The 25,480-nt window shown below is 41.7% G+C and overlaps 1 protein-coding gene across 3 annotated transcripts in view; it reads left to right on the top strand.

Annotated features, from left to right (window-relative positions):
- Positions 1 to 25,156, top strand: part of SLC23A1 (solute carrier family 23 member 1) — a 329,954-nt gene extending 304,798 nt beyond the window's left edge. For all 3 annotated transcript variants that reach the window (XM_030212485.1, XM_030212487.1, XM_030212486.1), the window contains 2 exons: positions 18,847 to 18,942; positions 23,141 to 25,156. In XM_030212485.1, coding sequence (XP_030068345.1) covers positions 18,847 to 18,942; positions 23,141 to 23,433 — 389 coding nt within the window. In that variant the 3' untranslated portion in view covers positions 23,434 to 25,156. The remainder of the gene's footprint in view (positions 1 to 18,846; positions 18,943 to 23,140) is intronic.
- The last annotated feature ends 324 nt before the right edge of the window (positions 25,157 to 25,480 follow it).

The following is a 25,480-nucleotide window of genomic DNA, read 5'->3' on the forward strand; positions in this document are numbered from 1 at the left end:
TTCCTGAATCTGTCGCAGAGCAAGCTCTTAGCACAGTGTTGGAATGCTGGCTTACCACAGAACTAGCACTAACAGACAGTGTTGGGAAACTCTGCCTGGAGCGAGCATATCGACTGGGCCGTAGGCAGGAGAATGCGACTCGGCCCAGGGTGATAATCGCAAAAGTTCACAACTTCATTCATAAAGTAGAGATCTTGAGAGGGGCACGACAAAAGAAAGATCAACTGTGCTACGAGGGCCAACATATAAAAATTTTTCAAGATTACTCTCTGGCACTTCAACAACGTCGCCGGGCATTTAACCCGATATGCAACATACTCTATGCAAAAAAAGTGAAGTTTATGCTGTTATACCCGGCAACTCTCAAGATACATCACAAAGATCGCTGGCACGTGTTCACCACGCCTCAGGCGGCGGAGAGCTTCCAGAACGCCATGCACATAAAAGAGGAACCCACTACAGGACAGCCAGAAGTTTGTTAGAATCTTGCTATAAGGATGGGATATGGATAGACTCCAAAGCGCTGAAAATGAACAATAGCAAACTTAATGAGTCGTACGGTAAGTGCCTATCAGCGCTTTGCATCGAGACCTTGGTGAAGTAATTACCCCCTCCAAAAGCGCCATCCTCAAGGTGGGCTGAGTAAACTTTAATGTAGTGAGGCGATGATGGGTTTGTAATTAATGGAAAACCAGATTGTTAAGTTCTATTATGGTTGGACTTCCAACGGTTAAACTTCAATGTTAAAGGTTGCACAGTAACTATGTAAAACTAGAAATATAAATGTGTGAGTGGGGGCTGTCAGTAAAGTGGGGGGAGGGCAGGGGGGATACATCACAGTGATCACTTATCTCCTAGATTTGTCCGGGGATAAGAGGGGTGATATGGGAAAATTTTGGGGTCCATATGTGAGGGGGGTAGGGCATGGGAGGGAAGGGTGGGAGAGCAGGGGGGATGGGGGGAAGAACACAGTCAGGATACGAGAAGGGACAACATTTTATCTGGGAAAAAACTATCCCATTTATCACCTTTCAAGAACACATAAACTACAGACAACAACATATGATAAGAATTTCTACCATGATCTAGTACAAGTGTGTAGACCCTATAGGTCCCTAAAACTCATGGTCATGGGAGATTTTAATTGGTGGCACGACCCTTGGAAGACTGTTTAGAGTCGGGTAGGGCACATAGAGGAGGACCACGGGCACGAGTCCTTTCCACCTTCATGCAAAGTTTAGATGTAGTAGATGCCTGGCGAGCCCTCCATCCGGGACAAAAAGATTTTACCCATCTATCAAGGGCACATGGGACTTACTCCCGGTTGGATTATATCCTAGTAGCGCGGTCACTATTCCCAGAGGTACTTTCTGTGGATATCGATGTGGCAGATATTTCAGATCATGCTATGGTTTGGCTAGATTTGGAAGCCCCGAGATACTATCAGCAGCCAACGCGGGGATGGAGATTTCCAGCCTATTTATATCATAACCAAGATTTTGCAAAATATATTCGGATAAAATGGGAAGAGTATGAGCAATTTAATGAACAACATAAAGGTGATCCATCCCTCTTCTGGGCCACTGCAAAAGTGGTTTTGAGAGGGGAAGTGATAGCTTATACACATGCAGGAAACAAAAAAATCTCTAGGGCCATCATAGACTTAGAGAGGAAGTTGGCAACGGCAAAAAAGAAAGTTATAAGATCACCGACAACAGCACATAGAGAAGAATTGCATTCAGCGCAGGTAACCCTCAATAAACTGTTGCATGAAAGAGCCACTAGGGGGTTGATCTACAACAAATATAGATTCCACAGATTTGGCAACTGGGTGGGCCCTCTACTAGCAGGGATGGTCAAGACATGGGGGGGACAGAAGCCAATAACTATGATAAAAGACTCCTCCGGGAAGCCACAACACACCAATGAAAATATAGGAGAGATCCTTAGTCAACATTTTGCTGGGATATATGCTGCACCTAATAAGGGGGACACACAAGCCTTAATCAAACATCTACAACAAGCTAATTTACCCCTGCTAACATCGCAGGAGATAGAGAGTTTAAATGCCCCCATATTGGGAAAAGAATTGCAGGAAGGCATTAAGAAGCTAAAATTGAATTCTGCCCCAGGCCCTGACGGTTTATCAGGTGAATTTTACAAACTACTAAATGATAAACTCCTAGGCCCACTGATCTCCTACTATGATCAAACAGTAAATAGGGGCCAATTCCCAGCTCATACAAATGAAGCGTTGATAGTCCTATTGAAAAAAACAGGTAGAGAGGAAGGTGCACCGGATTCCTACAGAACGATATCCTTACTTAATGTAGACTTGAAATTACTCTCTAAGATTATGGCCAACCGCCTCTCTGAGATACTACCTCAGCTAATTAGCGCAACACAGATACGATTTGTTAAAAACAGACAGACAGTGCATAATGTTTGCAGGCTGTTGCTGGGGATGGCAGCTTGTCAACGTCATGGGTGGCAGTCCCTAGCAATCAGCCTAGACTCAGAGAAGGCATTTGATAAACTGCACTGGGATTACCTTTTTGAGATGCTGCAAATAATGGGATTTGGGGGCTGGTTTATTCAGGCGCTACACTTGTTATACAGAGATCCAACAGCAGCCCTGTTAGTCAATGGTATCAAGACACCAAAGTTCCCCATAGGTAGAGGAACCCGTCAGGGGTGCCCACTCTCCCCTCTCCTATTCCTTATATCATTGGAGCCACTGCTGAGAAATCTGAACGCAACTGGGGAAATCCAGGGAGTGCAGGTGGGAGGAACTATGATCAAAACTTTGGCCTTCGCAGATGATTTACTAGTACTGCTCCAGAACACAAGAACCTCCTTACCCCGGTTACTACAAGCAATAGAACAATATGGGACGCATTCTGATTTTGTTTTAAATATGCAAAAGTCAAAGATTCTTATAGTGCATGGTGATGCTTGTGAGGGAGAGGGGAGAGGGATGGCTGTACTCGATGCGGGGATACCCCTTAAATACTTGGGAGTATATATACCACAGAATCTATGTCAAATTTATGATGCTAATGTGAAGAGATTATTAAGAGACACAAAGGACAGGCTACGTGCCTGGCAGGGTTACCCATTGTCATTACTAGGCCGCGTGGCCCTGTATAATATGTTGATAATACCACGCTGGCTATATGTTTTTCAAGTATTGCCTTTGCATCTAAAACATAAAGATGAGAAACAATTTAATAAGCAGCTACAAAAATTCTTATGGAGGGGGAAAAAACCAAGAATTCCCTTAGTTACTTTCAGTGCTTTTTTTGTAGAAAAAAAGGTGCCGGTACTCATTCTGGCCGGAGTCACCACATATGGCTCCACCCCTATGATAGCCACACCCACATTAGCCACACCCCTTATACCAGCCATGGCGCATATAAACAGACATCATTGAAAATATACTGGTATAGTAGAAAAACAATAACTTGTGATTTTTTTTCATTATAAATCATTTCTGTAAGATGTTACAGCTCCAGCATACCCAGTGCAAAATAAGACAGCAGATGTAAATTCTCAAATTGGACAAATTCCAAACACTAAAATGAAAATAAAATGATTTTTTTTCTACCTTTGTTGTCTGGTGACTGTTTTCTATCCATACTGGTCCAAGTGTCTGATTCTGCTGCTCTTTATCTGTTCTCTTAACTCCGTTTCCAGGGCTTCCTTTCCATTTATTTCTTTACTTTCCTCCTTTATTCTTCAATGTACAGCATTTCGCCTCTCTCCCCGCCAACCCCTCCATCCATCCATGTCCAGCAATTCTCCTCTATCTCCTGCTCTCCTCTCCATCCATTTCCAGCATTTCTCCTTCCTCCCCTGCCATCTCATCCATGTGCATCTCCTTCCTATCTTACCTCCCCTCCATCCATGTCCAGCATGTCTCCTCTCTCCCCTGCCATCCATGTCCAGTGATTCTTCTCTTCCCCCTGCCATCCATGTCCAACGATTCTCTCTTCCCTGCCCTCCCCTCCCAGCAATGTCCAGCAATTCTCTGTTCTCTCCCCTCTCAGCCATGTCCAGCAATTCTCCGTTCCCTGCCCTCCCCTCCCAGCAATGTCCAGCAATTCTCTGTTCCCTGCCCTCCCCTTCCAGCAATATCCAGCAATTCTCCGTTCCCTCCCCTCCCAGCAGTGTCCAGCAATTCTCCGTTCCATGTCCTCCCCTCCTAGCAATGTCCAGCAATTCTCTGTTTCCTCCCCTCCCAGCCATGTCCAGCAATTCTCCGTTCCCTGCCCTCCCCTCCTAGCCATGTCCAGCAATTCTCCGTTCCCTGCCCTCCCCTCCCAGCAATGTCCACCACCAATTCTCCGTTCCCTCCCCTCCCCTCCCAGCAATGTCCACCACCAATTCTCCATTCTCTCCCCTCCCCTCCCAGCAATGTCCAGCAATTCTCTATTCCCTCCCCTCCCAGCCATGTCCAGCAATTCTCCGTTCCCTGCCCTCCCCTCCCCTCCTAGCCATGTCCAGCAATTCTCCGTTCCCTGCCCTCCCCTCCCAGCAATGTCCACCACCAATTCTCCGTTCCCTGTCCTCTCCTCTCCCATGTCCAGCAATTCTTGGACCTTTTTTTTGCCCCCCCGGCGACATTCCCGGTGAGTCCTGACCTTACTTTTTTTTTTTTTAAGACTCAGAACGCGCGAACGATGCAGCCGGCAGCGATTGAAAGAGGCTGTCTGGCGTCTGCGTCAGAGCTTCCCTCACCCTCTGCGAGTCCCGCCTATGCAGAAACAGGAAGTTGTAACAACGAAGGCGGGACTCGCAGAGGGTGAGGGAAGCTCCGACGCAGACGCCAGACAGCCTCTTTCAATCGCTGCCGGCTGCATCGTTCGCGCGTTCTGAGTCTTAAAAAAAAAAAGTAAGTGCAGGACTCGCCCGGAGTGTCGCGGGGGGGGGGGAGGGGGGGAAAAGGTGCCGGTACGCCGTACCATTGCGTACCGGCACAAAAAAAGCACTGGTTACTTTGCAAATACCAGTGGAGTATGGGGGCCTAGGTCTCTTGAGCATCCGACAGATGACGATCGGGAGTGGCATGCGCCACATAGCAGATTGGTTCCGAACATCGCAGGACTTTTCTGTAACATCAGTGGAATTGGAACTTACAAGTACTGTACACTTCAGCTGTTGGTTGCATGGGGTAAGGCAACCTATGCCACATGAGCTGAAGCAAACATCAATATTACCCACAGCACAGAAAGTTTGGAGGTGGGTGCATAAATTTTCTGCGAAGGCCACACCATTTCTGCCTATCTGCGGCAACCCAGCCTTTCCTCCCGGAGATATGTACCCGACCTTTAAAAGATGGCAATGGAAAGGAATTAAATACATCTATCAGATCCTGACAGAGGAAGGTCAACTGCAACCGTTTGCAGAACTACAACATATGTACTCTTTGCCGGACTCAGATCTCTTTTATTATAGCCAATTGAAACATTATACAGACAGTTTAAAATGGCAAAATTTGACAGACGATGTGCAAGAGGAAATCTCCACGGCCTACTCGCTGACAGCCCAACAAAAAATTCCACTTTCCTTTTACCACAGACACATCCGAGATACAGCCTTAGAATTGGCCTATAAGCGATTGGCAAAAGAGTGGTCATAAGATTTGGGCACCGTAATACCAACGCGTATTTTTCAGGAACGTGTCCTAAAAATGAAAAACCAAACCAATTTCACTTGGTGCTGGGAATTACAATACAAGTTCGCGTTACGTATGCATATAGCACCAAGGCGGGCCTTTCATATGGGGTTATCCCCAGCCGGGGAATGCCCAAAATGCAATATGGTGGGCGCAACCCTGGGACACATGTTTTGGACCTGCCCATATATTAAAAGCTTTTGGAGGCAACTTGTACGAACAACATCATCCCTATGGGGAATAACTTGGATTCAGGACTGCCAGTTATTATTCGGACATCTTAGAACCACAAAACAGGTGTCCAAAGGCTTTAAAGAATACATACACAGAACAATCATAGTAGCTAAGAAGGTAATACTGTTAGAGTGGCTCTCAAAGAATGCCCCAACCATGCAACAATGGAGAATCCAGGTGATACAGCTCATGAGACTGGAAAGGCTTGGAATATCACGACTGGATGAAAAGAGAAACTGACCCTGTGAAAAGAGGTGGTCGACATTCTGGCAAACCCTAACTCCATCAGCAAGGAGCCATTTGTTAAATTTTTGATTAATGGGGATGTTGGTGAGAGAAAGCGAACTGAATTCTATAACTTGAGAGGTCCTGGGAAGGGAGAATACTTGGACTCAGACTGTGCTCGAGGGAGGTGGGAGGGAAGGGGGAGAGAAAAAAAAGGGAAAAAGTCAAAGTTGTTGAAGTTGAGTGATATTTGTAACATTACGTAGTTCTAATTTTGTATTATGTGAGCTAACCCTGATTAGCAGTAATTTGATAGAAATGGTGTGTTGTCAAATCTTCAATAAAAACCATTGAAATATAAAAATTATTAGCAAAGTAGACATGGAAGAGCCATAGCTCATCCCTGAAAATGAAGTAGGAGAAATAGATCTACCTTTTGAGATCTTTCCAGTACTTATGTCCTGGACTGGCCACGGTCAGAGATAGGATGCCCATCAAGCACGGCTTTTCTTATGTTCTTTTCTTGAGTAGTTTTGGGCGTGCTGAGATGTTATTGGAAACTTAGTACAGATTACAGAAGAACATGACCACCACGTTCTGGTATGAGACAGTGGAGCATCTGGAAAGAAGTTGTGTTCCCTTTCATCTACAGACCCGAATTCATAACACCCAAATAATAATAGAATTAACTCCACACCCAAGGGTGTTGCAACAATAGATTGCTTATTTATTTACAATAGCACCAACAACAAAATGAAAATGCAGGTGTCATGAAATGGAAACCAAACGAAGCAGATATGTATGTGGAAAACAATATTTAGTGGATACAAGTCAATAAAAATTAGCAAGCCCGACACAGGCCGTGTTTCGCCCCACTGGGCTGCATCAGGGGCTACAAAACAAACAATCATATAACAATTAGAACAAGTATAAAAACAAATGAAAATAAAATAATAATTTCATTCAATTATCATAATTACATGCTCGGCTGATAGTCATAGAACACCATGATAATAAAATCCGATATACAAAAAAGTAAATAAATTAAAATACAAAATGATATTACGACGTACTTAATTACACAGATTAAATAATAAACATGAATTAAACGATATTGATCAATAGCATACCATTCACAAACAAACAATATATATATATGTGTGTATGTATATTGATAAGCAAAGATTGAATGAAATATGTATTATAATAATAAATATTAATCAAAAATACTTAACATGTTACACATATAAAAAAGCGAATTGAATAAGTTAAAAACCAATTAAATATATGCTGCGTTTATGTTTAAAATAAATTTGGCACATACCTAATAAATATCTGTATGATCATATAGTTTACACTTGAGTATCTAGAGAATATTAAATAAATAATAAATAGTAGAAAAAGATGTGAAAAAATAAAATAAAAAAATAAGAAATAAAATTAAAATTAAAAAAAGTTGAAAAAATGATTATTGAAACAAAAATGAAGAAAATTATAGACGAGTATCCAAATTAAAATCATTTATATATATATATATATATATATATATATATATATATATATATATATATATATATTATACACACACACATATATACATACATACATATTGTGAAAGATCCATGCCGCTCTACCCCGGAGACTCCAGCTAGGGACCAGTATTCATGTCCAGCCTCATAGCTCCATTGTAATCCACAGAGCCGAACTTCAGGTAATCAAAGCTCCAACCGATAATCAGCAAGTTTTTATTTCCTTGGAGTTCACAGTTCAGCAGTTCCAAACAAAACAGGAATCCAAAACACAGCCCCACTGTTTTTCCTTCTCAGGGCATAAGCACAGCAGGGGTGAAAGCAACATAAACCCCACTGCTTCCAGAACTCAGTTTGTTCCACCTTAAACAGTCCTACAGTTCAGTGCTCCCCTCCCCCCCCCCCCCCCCCTCTGGGGGGAGAGCGTCTGCAGGCTGCAGTAAAAAAAAAAAAAAAACACAAAGAAAGACACCACTGCTACCTGTCTTCTCCAGGTGCACTGGCAAACAGTCCCAAAAGAAAAAAACAGCTTCCTTTTTGCTGTGAGTAGTTCACACAGGGGGAAACAATAATCCCTCCTCAAAACAGCACACTTTTTACTCTGAACAGTTCAGTAATCCACAGTTCAAAAAAAAACAGCCTGAACTCTCTCTGGGGAAATGCAAAGGGTCCCCCCTTTCTGGGTCACACCTTCAATATCCCTGACCCTTCTACCGCCTGACCCTTCTTTCCAGGTTCAGCCCAGCTGCCATACCAAGAGGTCACCTGTTTTTTCAGCTTTTTCCCTACTGATTGAGCCCATGCTGCTATGTCCATTGGTTCCTCCAGGCTCTCCTCTCTCCCTCTCTCCTTAGTCTCTTGCCACTCCATGGGTTCCTCGTCCCACCCACTTTTCAGCTGTTCCCCCTTTTCTTGATTACTCTCTGGGGACAACTCCCTAGCCTTGTCTAGGACTAGGTTCTCCCCTGGAGGTTGCTGGGGGAAATAGTTTCTGTACCAGGGTTTTCCCCGAGGCTGCTGGGTAGTGTAGTCTTTCTCCCCCCTCCATTTTCCCGTGGGGAGAAACCCTCTTCTTTTCTCTCTCTGGAAAAGTAGCAAGGGCAAGGCTCTGTTCTGTCTCCCTTGTCTCTTGACCCTCCTCACTTCTTCCTCCTCCACTTCCATTTTATCCACCCCCTCGCCCTCCTCTTCACAATACACACACACACACACACACACACACACATATATATATATATATATATATACACATGTGCGCATTCTCTATTAGAAAAACCTTATTCAAAGATTAGATTTATGAATTATTAAATGAATACATTATATGCAAAATAAAATTAAATAGATAAATAACTAATTACAATTGGTAATGTAGGTAGAATGCAATAATATAGGTTACCTATTTGTTGAACTCGCAATTTGACAGATGGCACTTCACAAAAACAAATCCTACAAAGGACATGTGACAATGTATCGTTTTTGTTTCAATAATTTTTTCAAAAATAATTTTTTCAACTTTTTTTAAATTTTCATTTTATTTCTTATTTTTTTATTTTTTATTTTATTTTTTCACATCTTTTTCTACTATTTATTATTTATTTAATATTCTCTAGATACTCAAGTGGAGACTATATGATCATACAGATATTTATTAGGTATGTGCCAAATTTATTTTAAACATAAACGCAGCGTATATTTAATTGGTTTTTAACTTATTCAATTCGCTTTTTTATATGTGTAACATGTTAAGTATTTTTGATTAATATTTATTATTATAATACATATTTCATTCAATCTTTGCTTATCAATATACATACACAAATATATATATATATATATTGTTTTTTTGTGAATGGTATGCTATTGATCTATATCATTTAATTCATGTTTATTATTTAATCTGTGTAATTAAGTACATCGTAATATCATTTTGTATTTTAATTTATTTACTTTTTTGTATATCGGATTTTATTATCATGGTGTTCTATGACTATCAGCCGAGCATGCAATTATGACAATTGAATGAAATTATTATTTTATTTTCATTTGTTTTTATACTTGTTCTAATTGTTATATGATTGTTTGTTTTGTAGCCCCTGATACAGCCCAGTGGGGCGAAACACGGCCTGTGTCGGGCTTGCTAATTGTTATTGACTTGTATCCATTAAATATTGTTTTCCGCATACATATCTGCTTCGTTTGGTTTCCATCTTGGAGTTTGCAGATCGATTACCCTGCTGTTTTCTTGGTGTCATAAAATGGTCTTATCATGAAAATAGCACAGAGTAAATGCACATAGATCCCTAAAGTAGCCAGTTACTCTAAACCTGCAGCACTTACAAAACAACTATACATGGCAACTATACAACCTGAATCGAAATGGTACCAGACATCCAGCAGGTGGAAGAGGCTTCTCAGACAGGTCAGTCAGATGCAGAGCAGGGTCTCACTTCACATGGAATGCAAACAGCAGCTACCTTTTTACCGCAGATATGAGACTCTTTTATACAGAAATCACAAGCTGCAGCTGGGTTAGTGACATGCATTCTAGCTTTGTTCTCGATGCACAAATAACTATATCTCAGATATTGTGTCTTGAGGGGCCACAACATTGTCTCACTGGCACCATGTTGAAGGGATCACCTTGTGTTTTTCTAGCCACAGTGTCTCTCTGGCTGCAAAGGAAATTCTGATAGTCCTTCGCTGGACTGGTACATTGCCATCCTTGGTAGCATTCTCTTGTCTGTATGCAAGGCCGAGGCTTATTAGACAACATTCTTCTGCATGAAAGATGATATCAGCTACAGTCTGGTAATGCTGGTAATGCTGGATAGTGCCATGTATTATAATCCCAAATACCTTTGTTATAGGAGTAAGGGCCTTTTGCCTTCATATTCCCCCTCCACTTATTTTTAGGGGATCAGCTCACAACAGGGTTGAGCTGCTTACAATACTAGCTAAAAATACTCGCAATAAACAAAATTAATAATGGCAACCAATGTACATACTTATAAGCTAATAAATTAACAGCAAACAACAATGGAATCGTGCATCCAATGACAGTCTAAAATAGTAATAGGTATGTAAGCATGCAAATATAGAATACTTGAATACATGAAGCGAAGCACATTAGATAATATGCAGTATTGTTCATCCAAAATGTAGCTAAGTAATTTAAAATGCAAAGTGGATGTCCATAGAAGTCAAATGAATTGTGAGTTCATTGAAGAAAAGCCACTTTATGGTAAAAGCATTGTTGCAAATGAATAATAAATTCTCACAAATAAACAATCTGCACGAGTGTGTAGTTATAACAAAGAAACTATCAAACACATCACTCCAATATAGTGTCACACTGGGGATTCAGATCTGAAGGATAAAATATATTACATTTTAAAAAATAGCCTCAGTATAACAGGGAGCCTGACTTTTATGCTCCACTGTACAAAATAACATCACAGGCTTCCACCACCTTCCGGGGAAAAAAAAACACAGAGAAAAACTCCCAGAATATTTCAAAAATTCTAAAGAAGTGGGAGAAAAGTCTGTGTTTAAAAAACAGAAGGGAGGGTAACACAATTTAACAATACAGATCCAAATACCCAAAACACTAGATCTCACTATGAATATAAATCACCCAAATAGACACAAATTAGCAATCCCTCACTAGACTAAAATCCTCATTTAAACAGAGAAGCCTTCCTGCAAGTAAAGAAAACTCAAAATAGAGCAAAAACTCTTATAACATTGCTTGAATTGCTTAAACTTCCATCCTTACTAATGAATGGTTTCTAATTCTGACAAAAAGTAAACTTTACTTAGCTCAGAACATCCAAATTGTCATAGCAGAAGTGCAGCCTCATAGGATTTTCACAGTCTGTGGGGTTTCTCCAAAATTAAAGTTTCCAATTTATATTATCCTTCTGGCAAAAAATGTCCAATATCCTTGTTTCTCGACAATAGGAAATCCTTCTGTTTCGCAATATTCATCCGAAGAAATACGTAGCAGTGCATAAAAACTGCTTTACAAATTATCCATAGCAAACAATGTGCTCAAAAATGGCTAACGTTTGTATGAGACGCCTTCAGAGAAACTCCACCCATAGATGACATCACTCACTTACACCATTGCTAGCCTGCTCAATCTTAAAGCAACCACAACCTAGCAGACAGAAAACATCTATTTCTCTAATAGAAGAGAGGAACATTTCAAATGTATAATGTCATTCAATAAAATGCCTCCCATTCCATAGGTCCATTTAATCCTTTGGGAGATACAGTTTGTAAGTAATAAATCCACTTTTGTTCTTTTTGGTGCAAGACGCTAGTTATATCTCCTCTTCTGCCATTAGGTTCCAGATATTCTATAATCACACATCGCAACTCTACAAAGGCATGATTTTTTTCTGTGCAATGCTTAGCTAAAGGCATATGAATTTTTCCAGATGTTATGGCATGTTTATGTTCAGACAGTCTCACTTTGAACATTCTCTTCGTCTGGCCAATATAGTGTAAGCCGCAGGGACATGTAATCATGTATATTACTGCTTTCGATATACATGAAGTATTATGTTGTAGAAAAATCCATTTTCTGTTTATAGGGTCCCAAAATGTATCAGTCTCTTCCATCATGTCACACATAATACACTTCCCACACTTAGAGTGTCTGCCCTGACCAGTTAATTTCTTGATACTTATATCTGAATGACATAACATGTCAGCTAGATTCGCTCGTCTAGAGTAGGATACCACATCGCCAGAGGTAGTGGTAGATACAGTACATGTGAGTGTCTTTTAATCAGTGCGTTTTTTCTAGCGAAAAAGGTACTCAAATGCCAGGCCACCCTTTGGGAGTGTGGCAATCACTGAGGGACCCATTCTACAATAGCCAGGGCCCTTGCAACTAGTCACACAATCTATGACAAGGCAGAATTGGTGTGTACAGCCTGAGCTCGTTCATTAAAACTTGGGGATCAGGGGTCAATTTTAGCAGTCAATAGAAAAGGTGCCGGTACTCAGTACCCCCAAGTACCCCCTCAAAAAAAGCCCTGCTTTTAATGTTCCTGACATGGTGGTTGTGGGCTGTTTATGGCTATTGTACAGTCCATATAAAAGTTTGCAACAAACGTAGAAATGATGAAACAAACCACACTGTAGTCATAGTTAAATGGGGCATACAACACACTACTCTGAGTGTATTGAAAAGTCCATGCCACAGGAACTGTAGATACATGCTTAAAGGTCTTTGGCAATAAACATGAATAATGCATATGTATTGCAAGTGAAGCTGTATAATGCAAGGCAAGTGCAGGGAAAACCTATTCAGAATAAAAAACTACTAAGTTTATTTGCACTAGAATGACAGTGAATATTATTTTACTATAGTAACCAATTATGGATTATTACAATGCTAATAAAACGAAAGCAACATATGAAATAATATTTGGTCTAACCTATAAGGTATGAACTTCACTATACTATGTGTATATGTACTGCAATCAAACCTTACTTACATAAGTACTGCCACACTGGGACAGACCAAAGGTTCATCAAGCCCAGCATCCTGTTTCCAACAGTGGCCAATCCAGGTCACAAACACCTGACAAGATCCCAAAAAAAGCTCAATACATTTTATGCTGCTTATCCCTTTTTAAACCCCGCTAAGCTAACTGCCTTTACCACATTCTATGGCAACAAATTCCAGAGTTTAATTATACATTGAGTGAAGAACGATTTTCTCCGATTCGTTTTAAATTTACTACTTTGTAGCTTCATCGCATGCCCCCAAGTCCTAGTATTTTTGGAAAGAGTAAACAAACGATTCACGTCTACTCGTTCCACTCCACTCATTTTATAGACCTCTATCATATTGCCCCTCAGCCGCCTTTTCTCCAAGCTGAAGAGCCCTAGCCGCTTCAGCCTTTCCTCATAGAGAAGTTGTCCCATCCCCTTTATCATTTTTGTCGCCCTTCTCTGTACCTTTTGTAATTCTACTATATTTCAGGTGCGGTCGCACCATAGACCGATACAAAGGCATTAGAACATCCTCATTTTTGTTTTTCATTCCTTTCCTAACAATACCTAACATTTTATTTGCTTTTTTTAGCTGCTCCCTCACACTGAGCAGAGGGTTTCAAGGTATCATCAATTGGTTACTATATTTGAAAGGTATTAATTTCCTTTTCCGGAGATACAAAGGCGGTAGAACGAGAGGACATGAAATAAGATTGAAGGGGGGCAGACTCAAGAAAAATGTCAGGAAGTATTTTTTCATGGAGAGAGTGGCGGATGCTTGGAATGCCCTCCCGCGGGAGGTGGTGGAGATGAAAACGGTAATGGAATTCAAACATGCGTGGGATAAACATAAAGGAATCCTGTTCAGAAGAAATGGATCCTCAGGAGCTTAGCCGAGATTGGATAACAGAGCTGGTAGTGGGAGGCGGAGCTGGTGGTTGGGAGGCGGGGATAGTGCTGGGCAGACTTGTATGGTCTGTGCCCTGAAAAAGACAGGTACAAATCAAGGTAAGGTATACACAAAAAAGTGGCACATTTCTTGGACAGACTGGATGGACCGTGCAGGTCTTTTTCTGCTGTCATCTACTATGTTACTATGTTACTATGACGCCCTGGAACCTTGCATTACGTAGCTATAATTTGGGTTCCTCTTTCCCACATGAATCACTTTGCTCCTGCTTACATTAAATGTCATCTGCCAATTAGACGCCCAGTCTCCCAGTGTCGTGAGGTCCTCTTGTAATTTTTCACAATACTCTCGCAATTTAACAACTTTGAATAAATTTGTGTCATCAGCAAATTTAATTACCTCACTAGTTACTCCCATCTCTAGATCATTTATAAATATGTTAAAAAGCAGCAGTCCCAGCACAGACCCCTGAGGAACCCCACTAACTACCCTTCTTCACTGATAATACTGACCATTTAACCCTACTCTCTGTTTTCTATCTTTTTAACCAGTTTTTAAACCACAGTAGGACACTACCTCCTATCCCATGACTCTCCAGTTTCCTCCGGAGTCTTTCATGAGGTACTTTGTCAAATGCCTTTTGAAAATCCAGATACACAATATCAACCGGCTCACCTTTATCCACATGTTTGTTCACCCCTTCAAAGAAATATAATAGATTGGTGAGGCAAGATTTCCCTTTAATATCCATGCTGGCTTTTTCTCATTAATCCATGCTTTTGAATATGCTGTGTAATTTTGTTTTTTTATAATAGTCTATACCATTTTGCCCGGCACCAGCGTCAGGCTCACCGGTCTATAATTTCACGGATCCCCTGTGGAACCTTTTTCAAATATCTGCATTACATTGTCCACCTTCCAATCTTCTGGTACCACGCTCAATTTTAAAGATAAATACATATTACTAACAATAGTCAGTACTCTGGGATGAATACCATCTGGTCCAGGAGATTTCAATTTGTCAAATTGCCCCACTACATTCCCCAGGTTTATAGAGATTTCATTCAGTTTCTCCGACTTATCAGTTTTGAATACCTTTGTCTGGTTTCAGTATCCCTGTTCTGTCCTCCGACAGCCTCGCACTAGTTTATAATGTGATCCTAAAATGTATGTAATGCTTTTATTGTTATTCTCATTTCTAAGGACTTTCGCTGCTGCAGTCTCTCATTGTAAAGATATATGAGCAAGGCACTGTGGGTAATGTAGTTCACAGGCAGTGCAACCACACTTGCTTGGTAGTGCAAGAATTGTTACCACTGGTTGTGAGGCTGCCCAGACTTCCTTTCTCTCTCTGCCGACCTTGGCTCCTTTGTCTTCCTGCTATCACTTCCTGTTCAGTCTTACTATCTCTGTCCTGAGAGGTCAGCCAGGTATGACCTTTCCCTCTTATCTCTAGGACCACCCCTTGCCACCCGATGGCAGGCTCTGTTCCCATTGGCCTCTATCTGCTCCTCCCTGTGTGAAGCCCCACCACTTCTTTGTCCTTTCAGGCACGAGGGGCTTCTTTCACCATTCTAGCCAGGGACATGGAGCTAACACCATCTTGCTCCAGACAGCTCTTTCCTGCTGAGAACTCCCTGTAAAGAACCTGGTTTTTTACCCTGAGAATATCTCCTTTCAAATGAGATATCGCACATTCCAGTCACCCAGCTTTGGACTATTTCTACCTGTTCAACCACCCTTTCTCCCCCCTGCAATACAACTACCTCTTCTCAGATTCCCACTTCCTACAGCCTCTAGATTAAGAAGTCTCTGTATCCGGAAGCAGCATTTCTGAACATCTATCTGTGAGTAAATTATCTGTGATTTATTCAATAAAAGAGACTTCATAAAAATAATAGAGACTTCAGGTGATTTGATGTGCCAGGGTTATACTCCATGGCATTGAGGCCTCATGTAACAAGCCTCAATGGCCGTGACAATCCCCACCAGCCAAGGTGTGATATCTAATGTGGGGGAGGGGGAGGGAGAGGAAATGCATGCCCCCATGCCCCGACTTTAATCATGATTAATTGCGGTTACAAATTGTTATTGAAATTTAACCCTAATAAAAATAAATGTATAAGAATGGATTGAAAATTAACCCTGAGAAAACTAATATTTTTTGGCTCAGAGGGAAAATAAGATGATTCCCTGGTAGTCTAGCAGCACAGGACAGGAGAAATACTATCACTAGGGTTCATCTTGAGTAGCAGTACCATGAGACTACTGCTAGGTGTCATTGGTACAATTTTGAAATCCAGTGCCAGACAGGGTAAGAGCAACAGGGTACCAAGTCCACACCATGCTATTAAATTACTACGGATCCTACGAGTGAGTTGCAAGGAGGAAAGGATTTGGGAGGGATGGGGACTGCTTGGGTTTTTTCTTTGGGGGAGGTGCTTGGCAGTTCTACTTGAGGTGGGGCTACATTATGAGGGCAGACAAGAGGATCAGGAGAAGTGCGAGGATATCAATAGAGTGCTGAACCGCTGCCATGAGGTCCCATCATTACTACTACTACTATTTAGCATTTCTATAGCGCTACAAGGCGTACGCAGCGCTGCATAAACATAGAAGAAAGACAGTCCGTGCTCAAAGAGCTTACAATCTAATAGACAAAAAAATAAATAAAGTAAGCAAATCAAATCAATTAATGTGAACGGGAAGGAAGAGAGGAGGGTAGGTGGAGGCGAGTGGTTACAAGTGGTTATGAGTCAAAAGCAATGTTAAAGAGGTGGACTTTCAGTCTAGATTTAAAGGTGGCCAAGGATGGGGCAAGACGTAGGGGCTCAGGAAGTTTATTCTAGGCGTAGGGTGCAGCGAGACAGAAGGCGCGAAGTCTGGAGTTGGCAGTAGTGGAGAAGGGAACAGATAAGAAGGATTTATCCATGGAGCGGAGTGCACGGGAAGGGGTGTAGGGAAGGACGAGTGTGGAGAGATACTGGGGAGCAGCAGAGTGAGTACATTTATAGGTTAGTAGAAGAAGTTTGAACAGGATGCGAAAACGGATAGGGAGCCAGTGAAGGTCTTGAGGAGAGGGGTAGTATGAGTAAAGCGACCCTGGCGGAAGACGAGACGGGCAGCAGAGTTTTGAACCGACTGGAGGGGGGAGAGGTGACTAAGTGGGAGGCCAGCAAGAAGCAGATTGCAGTATAAACGAGAGGTGACAAGGGTGTGGATGAGGGTTTTGGTAGAGTGCTCGGAAAGAAAGGGGCGGATTTTATGGATGTTGTAAAGAAAGAAAGTTTGAAGTATTCAGCTCTTTACTTTGCATATTTGGTTTAAAAAGACTGAAAGTTTGTAGCACAGTGGTATCGGGAAGCAATAAAACAGAAAAAAAAGAAAAAAAGCCTTCCGAACTCACTGCAGGGATACCCGATGAAAGAAACGCTATACCATTTCATAGCAGTATCCTTGACTGCATGAGGAGTGGGAAAATCATCTGAGGGTTCCCTTGCTACTCATGGGTGTGCATTGTATTATAAATATTGGATAAGTGGATTAGTGCATTGGTGTTAGCTGAGACTTTAGTTTAATATTTGGGTGGCTAAGGTCCTGGTTTATTTTGTTCAAGTAAAGAAAGAAACGACAGGTCTTGGCAATCTGCTGGATATGAGCAGAGAAGGAGAGAGAAGAGTCAAAGATGACCCCAAGGTTTCGAGCTGAGGAGACAGGGAGAATGAGAGAGCCATCAACAGAAATAGAAAACGGGGGGAGCGGGGAGGTGGGTTTGGGGGGGAAAATGAGAAGCTTGGTTTTGGTCATATTTAATTTCAGGTGGCGTTGAGACATCCAGACAGCAATGTCAGACAAGCACGCTGAAACTTTGGTTTGGATGCAAGGTGAGATAGGGGTAGAAAGGTAGATTTGGGAGTCATCAGTTGAATCTGAAACCAGAGTAATAGGGGTCTTGTTTGATTCTTCACTCACCTTCACTTCCCATATTAACTAGCTATTGAAGAAAACACTATTCAAAATGAGACAGCTATGTCTAGTCAGCTCATTCTTCGACCAGAAAGCCTTCGCACTACTAGTTCAAAGGTTAGTCCCACCTCACTTGGATTACTGTAACATTATATTTCTTGGTATTAAGTGTAAATATCAGAAAAAAATACAAATCATACAGAACACAGCTGCTAGATTAATATACAGATTGAATATTTAGATGAGTTTTTTAACTCATCTAAACAAACTGCAGGAAGACTCAGGTTCAAAGCTGCTTGTTTAGTTTTTCAAATCCTACAGGGCTTCACATCTGAACTGCTGCCTAAGATTGCTTCGATATGTCTGGTCCAGTCTAACAGACTGAAACAACAAGTGATGCTAGCATCACCATTCCAAGATTTTTAGCTCTCCCCATTCTTGGAGTCAAAATATGGAACTCTCTGCCTATTCCCATCAGAACAGAAAGCAGCTATCTCAACTTCAGGAGAAGCTAAAAACCTTTCTCGTCTCAAAGACTGCTTCATAACAATCTATCATGACTTCTACCTCCTGGTATCATCCATTATCCTTTCCTTAATCTTTTTAGTCTCATGCATTAATCCAACGTTCTCTAATGTTTCTCAAACCTCACACTAACAGTATTTGTTTTTGTCTTACCGAGAATGTAAACTGCACTGAACCCTGGAAAGGGGATATTAGCGGTATGCAAGAATTGATTTGAATTTGATTTTGAATTTCAATACTATGTTTTTTATGTTCTTGAAATTTTTCAGGTATTCCTGAAGTTGATCAAATCCTGACAGTGCTGTTAACAACAGAGATGTTTGTTGGGGGCTGTATTGCTATTATCATGGACAACACCATGCCAGGTACTTGGGTGTGTGCACGTGGAGAGTAATTTTATTTTTTAAGAAGTCACCTGAGTCAGGAGACCAAGTGGGTGCCAGTTTTGATCCTTTTCTTTCATTTATGTAATTTCAGAATTCAAATTATAAGAATATACCTGGCACGAAAAAGTAAGATGAAATACAGAAAATAATAAAAATAAAGCAGACAAAGTCCTATTGTCATGGAATGCCTAACCACCCACTGTGGCTACTTAGAGGGTCTATGCGCAGCAGAGCTCAGTTCTGCCTGTACCTGCCGCTCGTGCTCTACATTAGCACCCTCCTCCCACCGACAGGATCACAGCCACCTCTAGGCGAGTCTTTCACTCTCAAATTATCTCCAGTGATTTTTAGGTTACTAAAGCCACACTCCCAGTGGTTCCACAGTTCCCAAAAAGCACTCACAGATCCAACAGACAAACCACAACGATTCTTTATCAGTCCAGAGAGACAATAAACTAAATTATTGATTATATTAAAAATTGCAATCAGCAGAACAATAACAGGCAACTGAAATACTTAAACCTACACTACCCAAACTGCAAAAGCCTGAAATATAAAACAACTTACGCATCCAGCTTCTCCTACTTAAGCACACAAGTATGGAATGGCCACCCAAAAGCCCTGAAAACAATCCACGACCACCTGACCTTCAGGAAATCAGTAAAAACCAACCTCTTCAAAAAGGCCTACCCCAACGACCCCACGTAAACCTCTTCACCCAGCAACACAGCATGACTCTGACCATACTGGACAACACGCAATCTTCATCCCTCTTGACCCTCTACATATACCTCATACGATCACTCTTCAACCTTGTACTTGTTATCAACCGACTTGGCAAACGACCTTTAACGGTACTATGTAAGCCACATTGAGCCTGCAAATAGGTGGGAAAATGTGGGGTACTACTACTACTTAGCATTTCTGTAGCGCTGCCAGGGTTACACAGCGCTGTACAAGTTTCACATGGAGAAGGACAGTCCCTGCTCAGGAGAGCTTAAAATCTAAAGGTTACAAACTATGTAGTCAGTGTAGGTAGCTTACAATCTAAAGGTTATAACTAAATAGCTTACAATCTAGAGGTTACAAACTATGTAGTCAGTGAAGGTAACATGAATGGGGAAGGTGGTTAGGCGCCAAAGGCAAGGGAGAAGAGATGGGCTTTGAGTAAGGACTTGAAGATGGGCAGGGAGGGCGCATGGCGTATGGGCTCGGGAAGTCTGTTCCAGGCATAAGGTGATGCGAGGCAGAAGGGGCGGAGTCTGGAGTTAGCGGTGGTAGAGAAGGGTACAGATAGGAGTGATTTGTCCTAGAGCGGAGGTTATGAGTGGGAACATACGGGGAGAGGAGGGCAGAGAGGTAGTGGGGGGCTGCAGATTGAGTGCACTTGAAGGTCAATAGGAGAAGCTTGAACTGTATACGGTAGCGGATTGGGAGCCAGTGAAGCGACTTGAGGAGAGGGGTGATGTGAGAGTATCGGTTCACGCGGTAGATAAGACGTGCGGCGGAATTTTGGACAGATTGAAGGGGGGATAGATGACTGAGCGGGAGGCCAGCAAGAAGAAGGTTGCAGTAGTCAAGGCGAGAGGTAACGAGCGAGTGGACGAGGGTTCGGGTGGTCTGTTCAGAGAGGAAAGGGCGGATTTTGCTAATATTATAGAGGAAGAAGCGACAGGTCTTAGCTGTCTGCTGGATATGGGCAGAAAAGGAAAGGGAGGAGTCGAAGATGACTCCGAGATTGCGGGCTGAAGAGACAGGGAGGATGAGGGCGTTGTCCACAGAGACGGAAAGTGGGGGAAGAGGAGAAGAGGGTTTGGGTGGAAAAACAAGGAGCTCAGTCTTTGCCATGTTCAGTTTCAGATGCCGGTTGGACATCCAGGCAGCGATGTCTGAGAGGCAGGCCGAAACTTTGGCCTGGGTTTCGACTGTGATGTCGGGAGTGGAGAGATAAAGCTGGGTGTCATCAGCATAGAGGTGGTACTGGAAACCATGTGATGAGATCAGCGAGCCCAGGGAAGAGGTGTACATCGAGAAAAGAAGTGGTCCAAGGACAGATCCTTGAGGAACCCCCCAATAGGTGGGAAAATGTGGGGTACAAATGCAACAAACAAACAAATACATAAATAAAAATAGGGATCAATTATAACATTAACTAAACATCTATATACTGTCTAAACAGTACTGGGAAGGTCAGGATATATAACTGTTCACAGAGCCTCAGCAGAATTCCTGGAAGGCCACTTTACACTCTGGAGACCAGGTAAATATTCAGGCTAGTCTCTTTTTAGTCAGGTCAGTTAGGGGCTTGTCTATGGTGCTGTAGTGAGTCACAAACTTCCTGTAATAACCTGCTGTTATTACAGGAAGGCCAACACTTGCTTTTTAGTTTTGGGAGTGGGCCAAATTTGTATAGCTTCCACCTTAGCTGGTTCAGGCTTCAGCTGTCCACCTCCCACTCTGTGCCCTAAATATAGCACTTCTGCCATTTCCATCTAACATTTGCTGGATTTTATAGTCAGACAGGCCTCCCTGATCCGATCCAGTACTCCACTCAAATGGATCAGGTGGTCGTCCCAAGCCTGACTGTACACAGCAATATCTTCAAGATAAGCCCTAGCATGCTCCTGGAGTCCATCTAACAGATGACTCACTAAGGACTGAAACATACCAGGGGTATTTTTCATTCCAAAAAGCGTTACAGTAAACTGATATAGATTAAATGTGGTAATAAATGCTGATTGCTCCTGAGCAGCAGCTGTTAGGGGGATCTGCCAGTATCCATTGCTAAGGTCCATTGTAGTCAGGTACTGGGCCCCAGCTAAATGGTCTAGTAAGTCTTCCATCCGGGACATCGGATAGGCGTCAGATACAGTACATTCATTAAGTCCCCACTACAATCCACACAGAAGCGGGTAGTACCATCTTTCTTGGGAACAAGAACTACAGGAGAATCCCAGGGATTATGAGACGTCTTGATAATACCTAAGGCTATCATTTCATCAATCTCCTGCATCATTTGCCTCCCTACCTCAGCAGATATTTGATTGGGACCCTGCTTCAGGGGGTCATGGCCACTCATGTTTACATTGTGATTATCCAAATGGGTTAGTCCTAGTTTAGTGGAAACACATCAGCATACTTTTTCAATATTGTTTCTAACTGCTGTCTCTGGGTGTGGGCTAATTGCTCTCCCATTACAATTTGTTGTATAGATCCCTCTGGTAAGATCTCTGCTAAGAGGTCAGGTATGGGCTCACTATCCTGACACTCTTCTGGTAGACTGTATATGAACTGGGACTAAAACAAGTACCTACTGGCCCTCAAAAAACTCTCTATTTCAGGCCTTATGATCATACCAGGTCTTTTGCTTAGTCTGGGCTGCCTGCAAGATCTCTGAAAAAGCCCACTAGTTCTTCTAATCTCTGCCACATTTTTAACTAACATATTCAATTACAGGGGTATCAGAGGTATAAACTTTCCGCTCAGGATACTTCCAGCCGATAGAAGTTCTGGGTCAATCTAGTGTGTGTGCATGGATGTCACCCCCTGATGTCCTGCTAGTGGAATGTCATGTGCAATGTATATATTCTTAGCATACACTCATAGCAGAAAGGTTCAAAGCTGCTCGTTCAGTTTTTCAAATCTTCCAGGGTTTCACTTCTGAACTAAGACTAAGACCACTTCACTAAGTTTGGTCCAGTCACCATTTCAAAAGACAATTCAAAATTAGAATATTTTAAGCTCTCTATCTCTATTCCCTGTACTTGGAGTTGATTTGATGTGTTTGCTGTTCTGCTCTTTCATCCATTCAAAATATTTCAAATTTGTAGGATCTCCATGATTATATAATAGTTTAGTACTTCACAAATCTGGTCCTGGAGGCACTTCTGCCAGCCAGGTTTTCAGGGTATCCATAATGAATGAGAGAGATTTGCATGCAGTGGAGGCAGTGCATGCAAATCTCTCTCATGACTATTCATTGTGGTTATCCTGAAACCCTGACTGGCTGGGGGTGCCTCCAATACCAGGTTTGGGAACCACTGCCATAGCTGCTATCTTCCAACTAAGCTTTCTTGATAGTTGTTTTACACAGCATAAAAATATCATATAAGCACTAGAATTGCTCTGTCTTGTTTTTCATTGCTTGTTAATCTTTCTTTTTTTTTTTTTTCTGCAGGCACTGCTGAAGAACGTGGCTTAGTGCAGTGGAGGGCAGGAGCACATGCTGACAGGGGCATGTGTCAGGATATCCACAGCTATGATTTTCCATTTGGAATGAATATGGTTAAAAAATTCCAGGCTTTCAAGTATGTACCAATTTGCCCAGTCTTCACTGGGTTTCACTTTCAGAGGAAGAGCAAGGAAAGTGTCATCATTAACAACATCATACATAACAACTGCAACAACTATGCAACTGAAAATGTGCAGGAAAACCAAGAAAACATTGTCATATGCACCACCGGGGTGTGATGCTGCAGACAGAAAGAATAGCTAGTGACTAACAAATCCAGCATCAGCTGCTACACAGATAATAGTTGATTGAAAAATTTGCATCTAAGTCACACAGTGAAGTTGAGATATATTGTGATAGGACAGAACCCCAGAAACACCAGACATTTTGCTCCATCTTTAGTTTTTTTACTTTCCTCCCTGATGCTTGATTGTGCTTCTCAGTAGGAAAACCAAAATTAGAAATGAGAATATGCCAGAGGAAATTAAATATGCAAGGGTCAACATTTAAAAAGTTCTTTTAAAGGCTGGCTGTGACATTTAAACATATATACAGGTATTTAGCTCTAGTTGCTATCCGTATATCAGGTCTGAACAGCCTTTTTGCTAGCCTAAATTATTTGGCTGGTGCTGAATATTGTCACTATTTGGACATTTTCCAATCTGCATCGCACTAGGACAGTCTGTAATTACTTTCTGTGACATTATCCAGATAATTTTACAAGATACCAATCTAGGGTATACAGTTTATTACCAGAGTACAAACTCACACATATTTCATACATAAAGTACTCCTTACACAATCAATATTTTTTCACCTTATTTATTAATCATATATGCCTATGTCTTGCACCAGTCTGAGGCACTTGCAGTCACTCGCCGCGTCATGAGGCGGGTAGGATTCTCCTGACTTGGAAAGAGATCCCGACGCGTATAATTCAGGCATTGGTTCCTCCTGATGAAGGAAAAATTCTGAAATGCGGTCTCGCATAGAGGACCAGGATGATATACTGAGAACTCGGTGGATCTAAAAGGACTTTCTAGCCGCAGTGGATAATTTTGCACACGGTACCTCGGTAGCCGGTCCCTGGCTGAAATGATCCTCATGGACACAGTTCTTAAAAAGCTTCTAGAATTGTGAACTGTTGATTTAAGACCCTGCCGGCACTTTAGCAGAGGGGAGAGCGGTGCCTGAATATTATCAAGGAGTCTTGGATATAGCAAAGATTAATATATATTTCTGTAAGAGTATGTATTTGATGTCGAAAGCCTATGCATTAATTGATTAGAAGTGATAGTAGTGATTAGATATTGAAGAGAACTGTGCGGTTTAAATGGAAGCAGCGAGTGACTGCGAGTGCCTCGGACTGGTGCAAGACATAGGCATACATGATTAATAAATAAGGTGAAAAAATATTGATTGTGTAAGGAGTACTTTATGTATGAATTATCCATATAATGCCATGGAAAAGTCAGCAGCATGAGTAGCAGGTACTACATACAATTAAACTGAGTGTGAAATGAATGAAGCTAATGCTGTTAATCATAAAGCTGCAAATAATCCACATTTGAATATTAGATGTATGCTCTTAGAAAAATCTTAGGGAAGGCCAAAACAATTCTTTTGTTTGTGCCTAGCACTAGTTGTTGTTATCCTGTTATCCTTTTGATTCTACTGTGACATTTCTTTCTTGTAATAAAGACATTTATAAAATGAAGCATAATCTGTTTCCTTTTCACTTCCATTATCCTGTATGATGAAATTTGCCTAAACAGCCTTATATTTTCCTCAGCTTTTTCTAATAATATAGAGAATGATCAACAGATGTTATGCATCACCTCCAATCCCACTGTTTAATCACCTCATGCAGCATATTCTCTTCTGCTGCAGAGCAAAATCTTGCAATAACAGTCACCACTGCAAGAATGACATCTGAGGCTGGCATGACATATTTTTAAAGATGTATTTTGAGGATGGGAGGGGGTTAGTGACCACTGGGGGAGTAACAGGAGGTCATCCCCGATTCTCTCCAGTGGGCATCTGGTCATTTTGGGCACCTTTTTGTGCCTTAGTCGTAAGAAAAACAGGTCCGGGTGAAAACGTCCAAGTGTTCATCAGGGACGTCCTTGTTTTTTTCGATTATGAGTCAAAGACGTCCAAGTGTTAGGCATGCCCAAGTCCCGCCTTCACTATGCCTCTGACACGCCCCCTTGAACTTTGGCCGTCCTTGCGACGGAGTGCAGTTGGGGACGTCCTAAATTGGGTTTTGATTATACCAATTTGGAT

Source organism: Microcaecilia unicolor, chromosome 8, assembly GCF_901765095.1.
Source record: "Microcaecilia unicolor chromosome 8, aMicUni1.1, whole genome shotgun sequence".
Lineage (NCBI taxonomy): Eukaryota > Metazoa > Chordata > Amphibia > Gymnophiona > Siphonopidae > Microcaecilia > Microcaecilia unicolor.